At 36.7% G+C, this 17,766-nt stretch overlaps 1 protein-coding gene across 1 annotated transcript in view; it reads right to left on the reverse strand.

The window, feature by feature from the left end:
- Phm (Peptidylglycine-alpha-hydroxylating monooxygenase) overlaps nucleotides 1-17,766 on the reverse strand; it is a 285,691-nt gene that overhangs the window by 26,397 nt on the left and 241,528 nt on the right. The window contains exon 9 of the mRNA XM_090406196.1: nucleotides 14,032-14,085. Coding sequence (XP_090262322.1) covers nucleotides 14,032-14,085 — 54 coding nt within the window. The remainder of the gene's footprint in view (nucleotides 1-14,031; nucleotides 14,086-17,766) is intronic.

Consider the following 17,766-nt stretch of genomic DNA (forward strand, 5'->3'; position numbering starts at 1 on the left):
GAGTTACCTTGATCTTGCACTACCTGCAGGGTCAGCTAGACTTGCATTATGTGCAGGTGCAAACTAGACTTAATTGTCTGTTTGCTTACTTGGGAAATGGAGTAAAACCAGGTTTAAAATAGCTTGGTATCTTTTAACATTTATTATACCCAAGGTAAAATACTTTCTACATTTATATCTCCTCCTGAGATTTTTATTTATTATTATTTCGGGCGACTCCAGGAGTCCTTAGACTCATCAAGGGAGGCCCTAAACATCATGTCCACACAACTATGTGATTACATTCTCACAGTATCTATCATACCTTGCCTTGAACTCGTTCACAGTCATAGCACCCACAACAGACTCTGGCAGCTTATTCCACTCATTTACCACTCTAAAAGTAAAGAACCCAGCTCTAACACCCCTGCTAACCACACTCTTGCCCAGCTTCCATAGGTGTCCCCTAGTTCTCCCACCACCAGTCCTGATCTCAAAAATATCCTCTGAATTAATCCTATAGAATCCCTTTAGCAATTTGAATGTGTCAATCATATCTCCCCTTTTCCGCCTATCAACTAGTTTCTGCAACCCACAAATCTTCAACCTGTTCTCATATGGTCCATTCCATAGACCTGCTATCATCTTAGTCACTCGCCTCTGGATCCTCTCCACCTCCTCCCCATTAAGAAGGAACCGAGGTGACCAAATCTGGGCACAGTAGTCGAGATGAGGTCTCATCAGGGCTCGGTACAGAGGTACAATAAATTGCATGTCTCTGCTCGTCAAGGTATTTTTCAACAACCAAGTGAGTTGATGAGCTGATTTAGCTACTTTTGCAATGTGCCCCCTAAACTTCATCTCCCTATCCACCAACACTCCCAAGTCCCTGGCCTCATCAATCTCTTGGAGTACAGTTCCACCAATGTGGTATACCGCTGCTAATCTTTTCACCCCAAAATGCATAACCTTACATTTTGTCACATTAAATTGACATCCATTCTCCTTAGCCCAGAACTCCAATCTATCTAAGTTGTCCTGCAAGACTTTGACATCTTCTGCATTCACTATCGCCCTACCCAACTTTGCATTATCAGCAAACAAATGAACTGTTCCTCTTAGATCCTTCCCTATATCGTTAATGAACAAATTAAACAGCAGTGGTCCAAGAACAGAACCCTGCGGCACACCACTAGTCACAGGCCGTCTTTTGGACTCTACTCCTGAATAAACTACTCTTTGATATCTCTCCATCAACCAATCACCTATCCATCTGCCCAACCCTATATCCATTCCCATATGTTTTAGTTTACGGATTAGTATTCCATGTGGTATCCTGTCAAACGCCTTTGCCAGGTCCAGCAGTATCACTGTAAACCCATTGCCCTTATCCAGTTCAGCCGTCACCTTGTTATAAAACTTGAGCAAGTTACTGAAGCATGATCTACCCTTCACAAAGCCATGCTGTCCCCTGAACAGTATCTCATTTTCATCAATCCATTCTTGTATTTTTCCCTTGACTGCTTTCTCCAAGACCTTGACAACGACTCCTGATATGCTGATCGGTCGGTAATTTGCAACCGTAGTCTTGGATCCTCCTTTATGCAGTGAAACTATTTTCCCTTCTTTCCACACCTTCGGGACTAAACCAGACCTGAGACTCAGATTAAACAACATGGTCAAGGGCACTGATAATTCCTTAGCTGCTTCACGCAAGACCCATGCCAGTATATCATCCAATCCCACAGATGTGTTCACCTTAAGGTTCTGTAATAGACTAGTCACCTCCACTTCATTCATCACTATTCCCGTATAAACTAATGGTTCCTTCATTTTTTCAATGTCACCACCTGGATGATATACTTTTGCAAAGTACGTGCTCAGTAACTCCACTATATCGACTGATTCAGTGACCTCCTTACCATCGTCATTCCTAAAAATCATTGCCGTGTACAGTTTTTTTTCTTACTTGCAGCATATTGAAAGAACTGTTTGGAATTCTCTTTTGCTTGCATAGCTAGTTTCCTTTCATAATCCGCTTTTGCTTTTTTTACCACACTCGTTACCTTTCTGGCCTGCACTTTATACCGTTCGTGTACCTGCAGGTCACCCCTTTCTTTAAATTCCCTCCACAGTTGTTTCTTTTTTTGCAGCTCAAGCTTAATGGCGTTATTCATCCATTTAACCCCTACTTGTTTTACTATTCAGACCTTAGCTATACAATCAGCCATAACATCCTGTAAATGCTCTTTGACCACTTCCCATGCTCTATCGACATCCAGCCCTTGCAGTTGTACATGCCATGGCACTGATCCAAGCAATCTCCTAAGCTTGTCATACTTGCCAGCACGGTAATTCCACATATACCCTGTCTTAATCGAAAATTCCACACCTTTAGTCACCTCCCAGGTCAAGACCTTATGATCACTCTCACCAATAGGTGGCAACATGGTCATATTCATTACAGTCAAATTCTCAGATGCTATTACCAGGTCAAGCACTCTCACACCCCTAGTATTTTCAATTACATGCTGTCTCAGATAGTTATCCCTTAATAATTGAATAAAATCCTTTTCCTTCCTCACATGTGTCCTCTCCTCCTTCCAATCAATGTTATCATAGTTGAAATCCCCCATAATAATTACCCTCCTTCCACTCATTTCATCAATTTCTCTATGCATACTATCTCCACCATCTATTCCATCACCTGGTCTATAGCAGCACCCAACTGTATATTTTATTCTGCCAGTCTCAATCTCACACCAAATAGCCTCAAATGAGCTCCTTTCACTATCCTGCGATACAACTTCAATTCTCCTTGGCTGCAGTTCATCAGCTATCATCAATAACACCCCTCTTCCCCCATTTTATTCTCTCTGTCCCTCCTAAACATACTATAACCTACACATTCTATCCCACTAACTATATCATCTTCCGTCAGCCATGTTTCACTAATGCCAATAACCTGTGGCCAGGAAGAGCCAATCAAGGCCAAAAATTCTTCCTTCTTGTTCCTAATACTCCTGGCATTAGTATACATGAAATGCAGTTATCCCTTAGTCCCACCCCTATGTTGATGCGTTATTCTAAATGACCCATTCCCATTTTATTATCCTTAGTGCTGGCTCGGGTACATTATATACATTCTTACACTGATCTGTCTCACTGATGTCTGCATATCCATTTCCCCCCCCCCTCCTTGGTAGTTCTAGTTTCCCTGGTTTTGCACATCCATTTTCACTTCATTCAGCAACACTCTTTCCAGTCTCCGCACACCAAGTCCATTCAAATGCAGGCCATCCATCTTGTATAAGTCCTTTCGCCCTTCAAACTCATTCCATACGTCCACGAATTCCACACCACACCGTCTGCATAACCTGCACATAATGTCATTTGCGATTATGGCCCTCCTTCTAAACTCCTCTCTGTCATACCGTGGCAACAGACTAACCATTCTAACTCTGTCACTCTTTTCTTTCGCTACCTTTAACAATACTTTCAAGTCCTCTCTCATAAAAAATTTATCACCTTTCAATTCATTCATACCCGAATGAATAAGGTTAAAACACCTTATGGTAACTCGTTCTGGTAAAATACTTATTAAGCTCTGTATTACTAAAATCTTGGTATTTCTAGCCTGGCTCCCACTGATGAGACCTCAATAAAGGTCGAAACTGGTCTGGGCAGTGGCCCCTTGCCTTTAATACAAAGTATCATACATCTCCTCCAGGAGATGTGCTTTGCATTATGGGTAAATATTAAGATTAGTGATCAGAGCTTATTCTACTTTTACCGTGAGTTACCTTGGTCTTGCACCCTGCCGGGTCAGCTAGACTTGCATTATGTGCAGGCGCAAACTAGACTTAATTGTCTGTTAGCTTACTTGGGAAACGGAGTAAAACCAGGTTTAAAATAGCTTGGTATCTTTAACATACACATATATATATATATATATATATATATATATATATATAAAATAAGTTTAATGACTATTACCGAGAGAAAAAAGATGGCAAGATATATTTAACAAGATACTACTAGTTTGCTAGTTTCGTTACAAGAACATCGTCAGGTATCATACTCAAAGAAGTATATAAAAAATTACAGAGACTTAAAATTGTACTAACAGAACAAGTGAAAAACAGTAGCATGTTTGAAAAAATGCAAGTATGAGTTCCATACAAACGAATACTACGCACTGTCGCAAGTGCGCCAGTACTGGCGCACTCGCGACAGTGCGTAGTATTCGTTTGTATGGAACTCATACTTGCATTTTTTCAAACATGCTACTGTTTTTCACTTGTTCTGTTAGTACAATTTTAAGTCTCTGTAATTTTTTATATACTTCTTTGAGTATGATACCTGACGATGTTCTTGTAACGAAACTAGTAGTATCTTTTTAAATATATCTTGCCATCTTTTTTCTCTCGGTAATAGTCATTAAACTTATTTTATAATATTCCAACCGAGTAAAAATGAATTCTCCTAATATATATATATATAGAGAGAGAGAGAGAGAGAAAGTATTTTTACCTTGGGTATAATAAATGTTAAGAATTCCAAGCAAATTTTTAAACCTGGTTTTTCTCCATTTCCCAAGTAAGCAAACAGACAAATAAGTCAAGTTTGCGCTGGGTAGTGGCCTCTTGCCTTTAATACAAAACATCATGCATCTCCTTCTTGGAGATGTGTTTTGCCATTAAGGGTAAATATAAAGATTAGTGATCAGAGCTCATGCCACCTTTACCACGAGTTGCCTTGGTCTTGCACTACCTGTAGGATCAGCTAGACTTGCATCACTTGCAGGCGCAAACTTGACTTATTTGTCTGTTTGCTTACTTGGAAAATGGAGTAAAACCAGGTTTAAAAAATTGCTTGGTATTCTTAACATATATATATATATATATAAAATCTGAAAAACAATCCTTATTTGACCTGAACGCAGCTTGTTCATCCTCAATTTCTCTTCCACAACTTTCAGTAGTTTCTCAAGTCAGTATAACCTACACTTTGAATCATCCACTAACGTAGCTCTCCTTCTCAACTCTACTCTGTCATACTGCGGCAACAGATTCATTACCTTAATCCTCCACCTCTCACTCTTCTCTTTTGCTACTTTCAGTAACTCTTTGATATTCTCCCTCAGACAATACTTGTCTCCATTCCAATCATTCATTCCAACCTTCTCAACTCTTTCACTTTACCTCTGTGCATTCTCATAGCCTCTAACATTGTGAAATCTTTGAAGCTGAAGCTATTTCATCACTATCTCGTCAAGCACACCTTTTATAATGGAATCACTGTATAAGACTGTCCTACTTTTTCTTTCTTGTTTAGTCAAACATTCCTTTATCTTTTCTCACACTTTTTCTTTCTTTCTGTTTCTCAACTAAACCACTCTCCAGACATTTCTGCATTCACGCTCACATGGAGTAGTACTCCATGTAAGCTCACTATCTTCCACATTAAGGCCAATTCTTCATTCTTCACATCCTTAATACTACTACTATTCTTTTGATTGTCACTTTTACTCTCTCTCTGAATCCTGACAACCTGATCCAAACTTCTGACACTCACTTTCATAACATTTTCAGAACTCTCTCACCACTTTTGCTTTGGAAAGGCGAGAAGTATATTTTCCAGACACTGCACTGCATGAAGTTCCTTGTGATATTTTGGATGCCATTGTTTGTTTCAATAAGGATATACCATGAGTAGGCATATTTAAATAAATTATAATCCTGGAATAAACTCAAGTAAAATATTATTTCATTAGTATAATTTTCGCCTAAGTATCAAAGACATCTTCAGTTCATGTAAAAAGTAATTGAACAATAACTGACAATTCCAAAAGGCACCACCTAAGTAGCTAATGTAAGATAACTAAAAAAGGTCATTAAATTTCTTAACTAATTAAAATACACACATATACGATTAAATAAAATGAAGTTAGGAAAGATTAGCTGATTTAAAAAGTACTATCTCCCACAAAGGAGATAAACGGATCCAATGGTCTACGTCTAAGTTAGGAGAGTGAAGTAAAAGCTTCACATGTTTCTTTATACAGCTGTTCCATGACAACAGTCCTTTTTGTAAAGGACTGTTATTGTGTTCCAATGAATTCTATGTCTAGTTTTAATTGCTCCACAAATCCTTTACAAAAGTCAGTTTCTCATGGAACAGCTATATAAAGAAACATGTGAAGCTTTTACTTCACTCTCTCCTAACTTAAATGGATCCAATGGTCTGCATCTATCTCCTTTGTGGGAGATAGTACTTTACTTAGTGGTTTTAAAATTTTCGGTGTGTGTTCACTAATGTTTTGCACATAAGGGATATGAATATGAGTGATTTCTTCTGTATTTGAAGAGGTAGAGATACCAAAACTGTTCATAGCTCTTTTGATGAAAGAATTCTTATAACCATTAGATAAAAAAGTGGAAATAATATCTTGTAATTCATTCCGTAATAGTTCATCTGAAGAATATAAGGAGTGGGCTCAAGGAACCAGCATTTTACTAGTTCCAGCCTTTTGACTGGGATGGTGATGAGATTCAGCATAGGTATAATGGTCTGTATGAGTCTTCTTCCAAAAAAACTGAGAAATGTAGGTTACCATCTGGTTGGCAAAGAATTAAAAGATCTAAGGGTAACTGCTTATTTACTTCTTCCTCTAGGGTGAATTGGATCCTTGGATGAAGTGCATTTAATTGAGAAAGAAACTGTTGTAATTCATAAGAAGAGCCATTCCAGATAGCAAAAATGTCACATATCTGAACCAGTGAGTAGGTTTAGGTGAAATGTTGTTGAAAATATGTTGTTCAAAGTGCTCCATAAAGAAGTTGGTGATAGAAGGAGAAATAGGATTGCCCATTGCTGTTCCTTTGATTTATTGATATGTTTTTAAAGGAAAAATAACCAGAATGTATTACAAAATCAAATATTTGAATAATCTCCTGTGTGTCCTCAGAGTTTTAGCAAGGAGTTTCCAAAAAAATATTAGGTCTATATCCATCGTCACCCTCCAGGACCTTCATCTCCTCTACCTTCTCTAATTTATCTCATTCAATCTTAAACTCTGTATCCTAACTTTGCTTCCTGAGTTTTTAACTCATGTGGTCAAATTGGAACCTCTGAACTGGTAACCTCACTGCCGCATTTGTTCATTCACCAAATCTTTTCATGTCCTTTTGCAAGGATACATCTGTTCTATTCCTCATATCACTTTCTAACTTTGCATTGTCTGCACTCAACTCCATATCACCATTTAAACCTTTCTTAATATCATTAACATACAAATTAAATGGTGGTTACAAAAACAGGCCCTTGGTTACAGCTCTAGTAACTTTACTTTATTAGATATCATGTCACCAACCACAACTTGTTGATACCTATCAGACAGCCAATCTCAAATCCAGAGCACTAGTCGACTATTCAGCCCCATCCAATTCAATTTAATTATCAGCTTGACACGTAGCATTTTATCAAAGGCCTTTGCAAAAATCTAAATATACCACTGTGTGCATCTTTTTGCACAATGAATTTGTTGCTTGTTATAATAAGTAAGTAGATTGCTAAAAGAGAATGTTGTTGTCGTCAATCCAACCCTGAATCTTGGTCGCCACTAATATTGCTGACACTTTAACCATGATTCCAGAGAAACAAATTGGCTAATCATTTGAATTCTTGGTCCTGTCTCCTCCCTTATGAAGCGGAACAAGTTTGTCCTCTTTCTAACCTTTTAGAACTTGGTCCAATCTAAGATTCATATTAATGAGGTATATTAACACTGTTATTAACTCCCTGGAACATTCCTTCAAAACACATTGTGATATGTCAAGTCAATTCAGAAAAATCTCCACCTTTCTCACTTTTCGAAAGGACAAGCTTCCACATCTCAGTTATCCAGGTGCCTACCAGAATAGACATAGAATTCATTGGACCACGACAACAGTCCTTTACAAAAGTCAGTTTCTCATTGAACAGCTATATAAAGAAACATGTGAAGCTTGCTCACTCACTGCAAATATGCAGAACTTCCCCTATTTGAGGATGTATCAGTAAGACAGTTCTGCAGGCATGTGCAGGTAGTAATGGCACTGAAATCTATGTGATTGATCATTTCCCCCCACTGTTACCTCTAGTAATTGAGTACATAGCATTCTATCTTTATTGTCTACTTCCTACAATTTAGGTTAGATGTGCTGCTGTGTGTCTTATGCAACCCGCATTACAAAATACATGTCAATTTGACCACATGATTGCATTTTTATGGATGTATGAACGTTTTAAGAGTACATAACTCAGTATTCATCTTAATTGAACCCAATGCAATTAATTGTAGGATAAATTAGAATACTTTAATTTATCAATTAATGTAATTTTAAATATGGAAAGCATAAAAGTCAAGTGAACAATAGCTATGATTCACATGCACCATTTATGTGAGAAGCACAAAAGGTTTATGTTTCATGGTGATCTTAGATTATCATTGACAAATGTTAATCATGTGGGCTGACTGGGGATCTTCAGTTGTTTGCTGATGATGCAAAGTTGGGAAGAATTATAAGTGGCACTGCTAATGTTAATTCCTTTCAGGAAGATTCGAATGGACTTTTGACATGGACAGAGGAGTGGGATTGTAGTTTTAATATCAGTAAGTGCAAGGTGTTGCATTTTGGAGTGGAGAAATATTAGGCTGTGTACTATATCGATGGTGCCATACTGCAGGAAGTGGATGAGATTAGAAATTTGCGACTGATGATTGACAGCAGACTGAAGTACAAAGGGCATATTACTAGTGTTGCAAAGACCACACTTGGACTATTGTGCTCAAATCTGGTCACCTGGTTTTCAGTGTGATATGGAGACATTGCAGAGGGTCCAGAGTAGAGTGACTAAGACAATATTAGCTTTGGACTGCTGGCTATGGAGAGGGGTTGAAAAAAGTGTGGTGAAGAAGGTGTAAAGAGTAGATTTTTTACATGGAGAACTCTCAGTGAATAGGGTGCTTTACCAGAAGGTGTTGTTAATGCAAGGATTGTTAAGTATTTTAAGATTCAGTATGATAAACATGTCAGTTAAATGAACCCCTCACAATGAGTCTGCTGACTCCATGGAGGGTGCAGTAATAATAATAAAAATTCTGGAGTGAGACACAGATAATTTGAATTTTGATTCAATTTTTAAATACAGCAATATATTATGCACATAAATCGGATAATCACTTGGAAATTATTTTTCCAATTCGAGCCAAAGAAAAGCTGAAATAACTAGTTTTACTTATTTATACACAAGTTCCGACTCCCTTCAACTATACAATCCACAGATGCTCTAGCAGAAAACGGGACATTCAGTAGATCATCAACACTGTTTCCCAGTGTTAATATGGGCAAAAAAAGTTATAAATTATTGATAGAAAATTATATGTTAAAAACTTCATATTGGTGTCCTAAACACATCAGTTCACACTTCTTGCATGCAAAACAGATGAAACTCAGAAAAAAAAAAACAGCAACTATTGACAAATGACAACATTCAATTGGACTGGATGATATAACCAATCAGCCACTGATTTTTGGGTGCTACTGCCTTGCCTTCTCGGCAGTTTAAAACCACTGGAACACTATGAATTTGACCTGTTGCACCATTTGTACAAAGGGCTCAAAGGTGTCCATATTTGTGACTGCACACCTGGGCTATTAACACAAATGCAATGCAATGTTTATGCGTTGAAAAACGTCCTCTTCATGAAGCATGAGTATATTGCATTTAATTTTAAGAATCATGCAAAACCAGTAAACAGTTAAGGGAGTCTTTAACCCGAATAAAAAAAAATATATCAGCGACTTTGCTATTCTGTGGGTGTGCACCACATCCCTAGCACACTCGGAATATATGCCCCTCACATATATATCAAAAAGTATTCACATCTTCCTCTTTCAGAACTGAATCAAATTCACTCTTTATAACTCCTCCCAGTACAGTGAGTGACATCTCTATTACTAAGATTTTTTTTTTGGAATATATTAAAAAAAGCACTTGACCATGATTTTTTTTTTATTTAATTGTAAATATGTGATTGATAATGCTGATTAGCAATAAGTATATACTTGGTAGTAGAACAAAGGATTGAATCCAAGATGTCACACTATAAAATAAATACAGTTGACCCTTAAACAACACAGGGGTTAGGGTCACCCACTCCCCACGTTGTTTGAAAATTCATATATAACTTTTGACTCCCCAAAAACTTAACTATTAATAGCCTACTGTTGACCAGAAGCCTTACTGATAACAAACAGTTAATTGACATACACATATTTTGTATGGTATGTATGTATTATATACTATACAAGAATTAATTCATTATTACATTAATTAAATATAATAATTCTTAAAATAAAGTAAGCTAGAGAAAAGAAAATGTTATGAAACAAAATCATAAGGAAGTGAAAATAAATTTAGAGTACTGTACTCTATTTATTGATATGTAAGCTTACTTCGTCTGTTTACAAAATGAATCTTATGTCTGTCACTGCCTACATAAATATTGCTTTATATGATACAAAACATTGTAGATGGTGTACATATTACTAACACTAGACATCAAAAATGAAAAGATAATGTGAAAAAGAAATTACTCATATTTATTTACAGATATAATGATTCATGCATTGATAACGAAGCAGCAGCAATATGATTGCTTTGCAGTAGCCTAGCCTATACACTAACGAATGAATGCATCATTATAAATTTTTTATTTTATGTTGACTAATTATTTAAAACATTCATAACAGTTATGATTTAATACTACATCTTTATGTTTGTTTAAATTTCTCTTGACTGCGAATGGCCATGTACAGTCTGTAAGTGTTTGTGTGCATAAATTTTGATAAATTTTAACTGTATGATAGATATGTGTATATTTTATGGTAGTCAATGATAAAATAGACTAGTATCTACATAGATTTTATGCATTAATAACATACCTAACTTTTTCTTAACTTTTTCGATATTTCTAAGTTACATGGTTTGTCTGCGAGTTTTTTCAAATTGTTGAAATCTCTAAAAAAATTTCCAATATATTTATTTAAAAAAAAAAAAAAACACGTATAAGTGTACCTGCATTCTTCTAGGGTTAACTGTATTAAATTCATACTAAATGTATTTTTCCAAACCCACCAAATTTTTACTATTTTTTTGCCTATTTACAAATTAGAGATTTTCTTTTTACTATTATTTAGAGACATAAATATAAAAATACAAATAAAAAATAAAAGAACAATTCTTCAGTTTGGTCGATGTTTTGTGGTCTCATGCAATTAGCACCAAAAGTAGATCGATAAAAATTCTGTAGTCATGTGTTGTGCATGACACTCATGCAAGCAGTTGCACTCAGAGTACTGACAGACCTACATCATAGTCAACAGTGAAAGCCATTATTCCTTAATGTGGATTCTCAGCATCTGGAAAGCTCCATAAAAGTAGTTAAGCTAAGGGAAGAAACTGTACTGCTTGAAAATAAACTCTGAATGGTTTGCAGATAGATGTGAAAAAGATGAACAAAGGCTGCAGGACAAAAAGTATCGAAAGATTTCCTAATGTTGATGTTGGGATCAAATGCCTTGGGAGATTTCAATGAAGCCATTTTTTATAAAACATTCTGAGATCAAGTAACAGAATGAGAGATAAGGAACAATATGATTAAATCTCTACTTCCAGTTATTTTTAGGAGTAATAATCACAAAGGTGTGGGTGACTCCTGAAATTTTCAGAATTGGTCTGTAAATTATTTTAAGTCAGCAGTAAAGCAATATCTTAGACTAAGAATGAACAACTTTGCCAAGAAAATGCTTCTTGTTGTCAATGCATCATTTTCATAGTTTAGACCAGTGCTTCCCAAACTGTGGGCCTTGGCCCCCCCTTGGGGGCCATAAGTTTTGTTGAGGGGGGCCATGCAATAATGAAAACAAATTTGAAATGTTTTAAGACTAAGTAGATTTTTTTTAATCTTAAAAGAAATGTATTTAATTTTTATTATTTATTATTTCTTAATGTTAAAAATCACACATTGGTGTTGGTTCACAAATTTGCTTCCTGCATATTTCGGTGCTTAATGAATATTAGTAAATATATCCTTATTCATATAAGTTTCATTTCAAAGGTATTGATAAGAAGCACAAAAAGCTTACAAACGCAAATTCTTTAATCTAAATTGTAAATATAAATACAACAAATATTATAATAATATATCTGTATTATGATTTTTTTTTTTCCGATGAGGGTCGTGAAATATTTAAATTTTTTTCCAAAGGGGGCCTTGGCCTCCATAAGTTTGAGAAGCACTGGTTTAGACTAACAGTATTCCTCAGGATTCATGAAAGTGACATTTTTATCCCTGAACACAACTTCATTTATTCAATCAATAGATGAGAATGGCATCACCACTTTTAAGATGAAGTACTGTAAGTTTTAATTTGAACAGTGTTTTGTGGCAAACCAACATTAAAAGAATTCTGTATGAATTATAACATAAGAAATACTACAGGTATTGTTGTCAGGCAGAGAAAATTTTTGAGGCCCAAATTGTTCCTGATTTTGAAAGAACTGATTCCAATGAGCAAAAAAGAAACTTAAGAATTAAGCACTGCTTAGATCAAATCTCAGCTTTCAGGTGAGAACTGTGTATTTTTTTTTTTTTTTTATGTAGCTCCCACCCACAAAAAGTTTTTTCTGTGAACCTATAATACATTCATATCATGGCTGAGTGAGGATTTCTTTTTCCATTTATGTATTGATTTTTACATAGTCTGGAAACCCCTTGCTCTAGAGGCGAAACATGGAATTATATAAATTAACTATATAAACCAAATACAGAAACTTTTATAGTTTCTGTATTTGGCTTTGAAATGATGTTGGATTTAATATCCACTTAATTTATATAATTTTGCATTACTGAAATGAAGCCTTTGGCTCTTTATTTTAGTAAAGAAACATGGAACTTTTTCAAGCCACTTCAGGCCTCCAATAAGCAAGGTTGTAAACTAACACCAGGTGATGAAATTCATCTCCCATCTTTAAAGACAACTACAAACATTCATGCTCATCTTTAAAGATAGTATTTAAACCTGTAGTGTGTTAGTTGATGAGCAGATACATTAACCACTCGGCCAACTAAGCCAGCAATATGAATTGTAACAGATATTGTGTCAGGCATGGAAATACCTGCAGCCCAAATTGTGCCTGATTTTGAAGAATTTGAAGCCACTGAAGAATTAAATACAGCTTGGAGCAAATCTTAACTTTCAGGAGAGAAAGATCAGAAGATCTGAGAGAGCTTGTCCAGTCTCATTCTGAGAAGAAGCTCTTTAATGAGATGAAATCCTTGTATCAGAACCTGTATATACAAACTACAAAAGAACTCATGATGCAAAATCTGAAGGAAATTTTTGATGAGGCACACAACTGAAGTCATTATTGTGTTCATATGATCCAATTAGATCTAATAAACGAATTGCATTCCCAGATGATTACTATTTGCTTAATCGATGACCCATTCCCTCTCTCAGTAATTCCCTCCAATTGTTTTCTCAAAGCTATGTTTCTGAATTGTCTTTTAGAGATGCTGCTCCACTGAAATGGCCACCACTACCACCATCTCCCAACCCCCTTCCACTTTAATCAGGTACAAACATGAGCAGCTGCTGGTTAGATCCATATATGATTCAGCTCCTTACTGCAATCTAATCCAGTCACATTGTCTGAATGCATCAAGATTATTTAATATTCCAAAACACCTGTTCTCTTGTTTCCTTCTAATTCCTAAATTCATCATCAGAATAAAATAGCACTTATTCTAAGGGCTGTGGTATAATGAATACAACATACGTTTCAGCCAACATATACAGTCAGGAAGTAGGCATGAATAGAATACTATTTTCATTATGATATTATCTTCAGAGACATTATATTAAATATTGCACATTTAACTGAATAATATTTCTAAATCCTACTTATGTTAAAATTATTGGTATAGAAGATGTTTCTTACCAATATGTCGCCTTTTTTAATTTCCAACGTCTTATTTTTAACTGGATAAAACATCTGAAAAACAAAATGGACAAAATAGAAACAAAAATTAATAGTATATTAATAGTAAATGTAAAATAAAATTTTGATAATTATTTAATTATGGTATGAGTAAAGAAAGCAAATCCACCACTGAACAGGTGATCATGCTCACTTGCTCATTCACTCAGTCTATTCAAGTTTTCATATAAGGCCACACCATCTTCTCTACTTCATATAGTTCTTTACAGCTTTGCATCATCTGCAAACAACAGCATGTTGCCATTCAAACCTTGCTAAATATCATTAACATGCAAGTTAAATAGCAATGCTCCAAAATAGAACCTTGGGACATACCATTAATGAATTCCCTATCTGGGATATCAACTTGGATATCCAACTTACTGAGAGATTGAAGAAGTGGATATGAATGGGGAAGTGAGTGGTATGAGTATAGAAAATGAGAGAATGGGTGTGCAAGAGGAGCAGGGAAACGGGGAGGCTCAGGGTGGACAGGGGTACACAGCGTGAGAAAGGTGGATGCTCCAAGAGGAGGTGAGAGCATGTGTAGGCAGGAAAGAAATGGGATGACCAGGGATCAAGAGGAAACAGATGGACTTGAAAATGGTTCTGAAATGAAGATGCAGAAAGGGAAATGGCCCCAGTCCAGTATGGAGAGATCACATCGAGTGAGTGGTATCAGTGGAACTAGCTGTATAGATCCAGAAATGAGCTGTCGTGTTTGTATACCAATGCTAGAAGTATGAGAAACAAGGCGGATGAAATGGTTGCACTAATTGCGTATGTTCACCCAAAGATTGTCGGAAAAAGTGAGACATGGTTAGATGAGGACGACATCCTGACAGGAATAGAGATGGAAAGGTATGATGTGTTTTGTGAAGATAGAAGGGGTAAAAAGGGTGGGGGAGTGCTATTGATGATAGAGAAAGAGTTATGTCCATACAAGGTAGAGATGTAAGAGGGAAATAGGGCCAGTGGTTTTGAGGCAGTATGGTGTGAGATAGATGTGAATAGAATCAAATACTTGGTGGGATATTGTACCTGTTCTCTGGTAATGTGGATGGTGGTGATAGTGAAATGTATAGTCAAATAAGCCAAGCAAATAAGAAAAGGGTGATCATTATGGGTGATTTTAATTATATCAATATAGACTGGAATGAAGAGATAGCAACTGGAAGTAAAGAAAATGAGTTTCTTGAGTTTTTGAGGGATAACTACCTCAGACAGTATGTAACAGAGGGCACACGAGGATTAAGGGTCTTGGATTTGGTCATCTCATCAGAGGATGTAATTATAAATGAGGTGTCAAATCATCCACCAATTGGTGAAAGTGACCATGAGGTGATTACCTGGGTGGCTGCCAGCAGTGCAAGGACCCCTGTGAAAAAAGGGTATATGTGGAACTACAACAGGGGCGATTATGAAGAGCTCAGGAGACAGCTTGCAGGTGTAGCATGGAATGAGGAGTTAGCTGGAAAAGAGATCAATGCAGCTTGGGGGATTTTCAAAAACTATTTAGTAGATGCAATGTCTAAATGTATTCCATGGGTGAGAAGGTTAAATAAGGTAGGTGTGAGATGGATGAATAAAGAGATTTTGAAAGTTTATTTTTCACTTGGTTAGAGTATAATAAAATTAGTTTAATCCTTTATCCAAGTGTGAGCAAACAAAGTTTGCGCCTGAAAGTATCTTCAGGACTGGGGTAAGGTTTATTATACTCTAACCAAGTGAAAAATAAACTTTCAACATCTTTCTCTAAATCCAGAGTAATTTATTAATAAGGGTGGCACACCATTTGGCAACTCCTATAGGTAGAGATGACCTGCTAATGCTTCTGCCTGGCATCTCCACTTGGGCCTGGCTCCCACTGAAGAGACCTCAATAAAGGTTGAAACTAGTCTGGGTAGTGGCCCTTCCCTTAATGCATAACGTTAGACATATCCACAAGGAGATGTGTTTTGCATTATAGGAGATACTGAGATAGGAGTGTTGGTAGCTTGCTCCACCTTTGCAACGAGTTGCCATGGTGTTGTACCACCTTACCCCAGTCGTGAAGATACTTTCGGGTGCAAACTTTGCTTGCTCACACCTGGATAAAGGATTAAACTAATTTTATTATAGAATAAAGAGATTAAGCATGCAATACACAGAAAAAGGGCATTGTGGAGGCAGCATAAGAGAAGTGGAAATAACCAATTCCATGAAGTCTACAAAGACTAGGCAAGGAGAGTGACTTGGTTGGTGAGAGTAGCTAAAGAGAGGTATGAACAGCAGTTAGCTAATGAAGACCAAAAGAATCCTAAGGAGTTCTTTCAATATGTAGCCAGCAAAAGAAAGAATGATTATGGAAGGATGACATTGACTGGAGAAAATCGTATAAAGACAGCTGTTGCAGAATGTGTGGTGGAGATACTTAATGAGCAGTTCATAAAGATCTTTCAATATTGTGAATGTGACTTCATGGAGAGATTGAGAACAGTTGATGATGGGGAGGAGAGACTGACTGTAAGTGAGCAAGAGGTGTTTGGGGAGTTGAGTAAACTAGATACAAATAAGGCTGTGGGACTTGATAATATATCACCGCGTATTCTGAAGGAATGTGCCAGAGAGTTGACACCTGCCTTGACATATATTTTAAATATGAGTCTTGCATTTGGTCAAGTTCCTAAAGAGTGGAAGGAGGGCAAGATTGTGCCACTTCATAAAGGAGGTGATCGAACTCAAGCATCAAACTATAGGCCCATCTCTGTGTCAGGTGTTGTGGTTAAGTTGTTGGAGAAGCTTGTGAGAACTAGGATCCAGAGTTGGGTTGACAACAATGGTATAATCTTTGATGGACAGCATGGATTTGCTAAAAGGAGGTCATGTTTTAGTAATCTACTTACTTATTACAATAAAGTGACTGCTTCCTTGAACAGAGGTGAAGGATACACAGTAATATACTTGGATTTCGCAAAAGCTTTTGATAGAGTACCTCATGATAAGTTGACAGTCAAACTAGAGCAGATGGGGTTGGATATTAGATTAGTGCATTGGATTGGAGACTGGCTATCTGATAGGTATCAACAAGTTGTGTATGGGGGTGCGATATCCAGGAAAAGGAAAGTCACTATTGGAGTGCAGGGGTCTGTTTTAGGGCTATTACTATTTAACTTGTTTATTAATGACATTGGCGAAGATTTCGATGGAGATATTCAGTTGTTTGCAGATGATGCAAAGTTGGGACGAACCATAAAGAGTAGTGAAGATGTTGTGGCTTTGCAAGAAGACTTGAATAAATTGAGTGTTTGGGCAAGCAAATGGGGATGTGAGTTCAATGCTGTAAAATGTAAGGTTTTAAAATTTGGAAAACAAAGATGGGATGCAGAATTTATGCTTGGTGAGGATATATTGTTGGTGATAGTGGATAAGAATCTAAAATTTAGGGGACACATCGCCAAAATTGTGAAGACAACACAAAGACTTCTGGGAATGATGCGGAGGACACTGACATGTAGAAGTAGGGAGATTCTTGTTTCATTGTATGAGGCTTTGATTAGGCCACACATGGACTACTGTGCCCAGATTTGGTCACCTGGTTTTCATAAGGATGAAGAGATGTTGGAAAGGGTCCAAAGGCGACTGACTAAGGTAGTTTCTGACGTCTGGAATGTTGAGTATGAGGAAAGATTGAGAAGATGTAATTTGAAGAGTCTG

This window comes from Typopeltis vanoorti, chromosome 16 (genome assembly GCF_054136105.1).
Source record: "Typopeltis vanoorti isolate ZY-2024b chromosome 16, IOZ_Tvanoo_1.0, whole genome shotgun sequence".
NCBI lineage: Eukaryota > Metazoa > Arthropoda > Arachnida > Uropygi > Thelyphonidae > Typopeltis > Typopeltis vanoorti.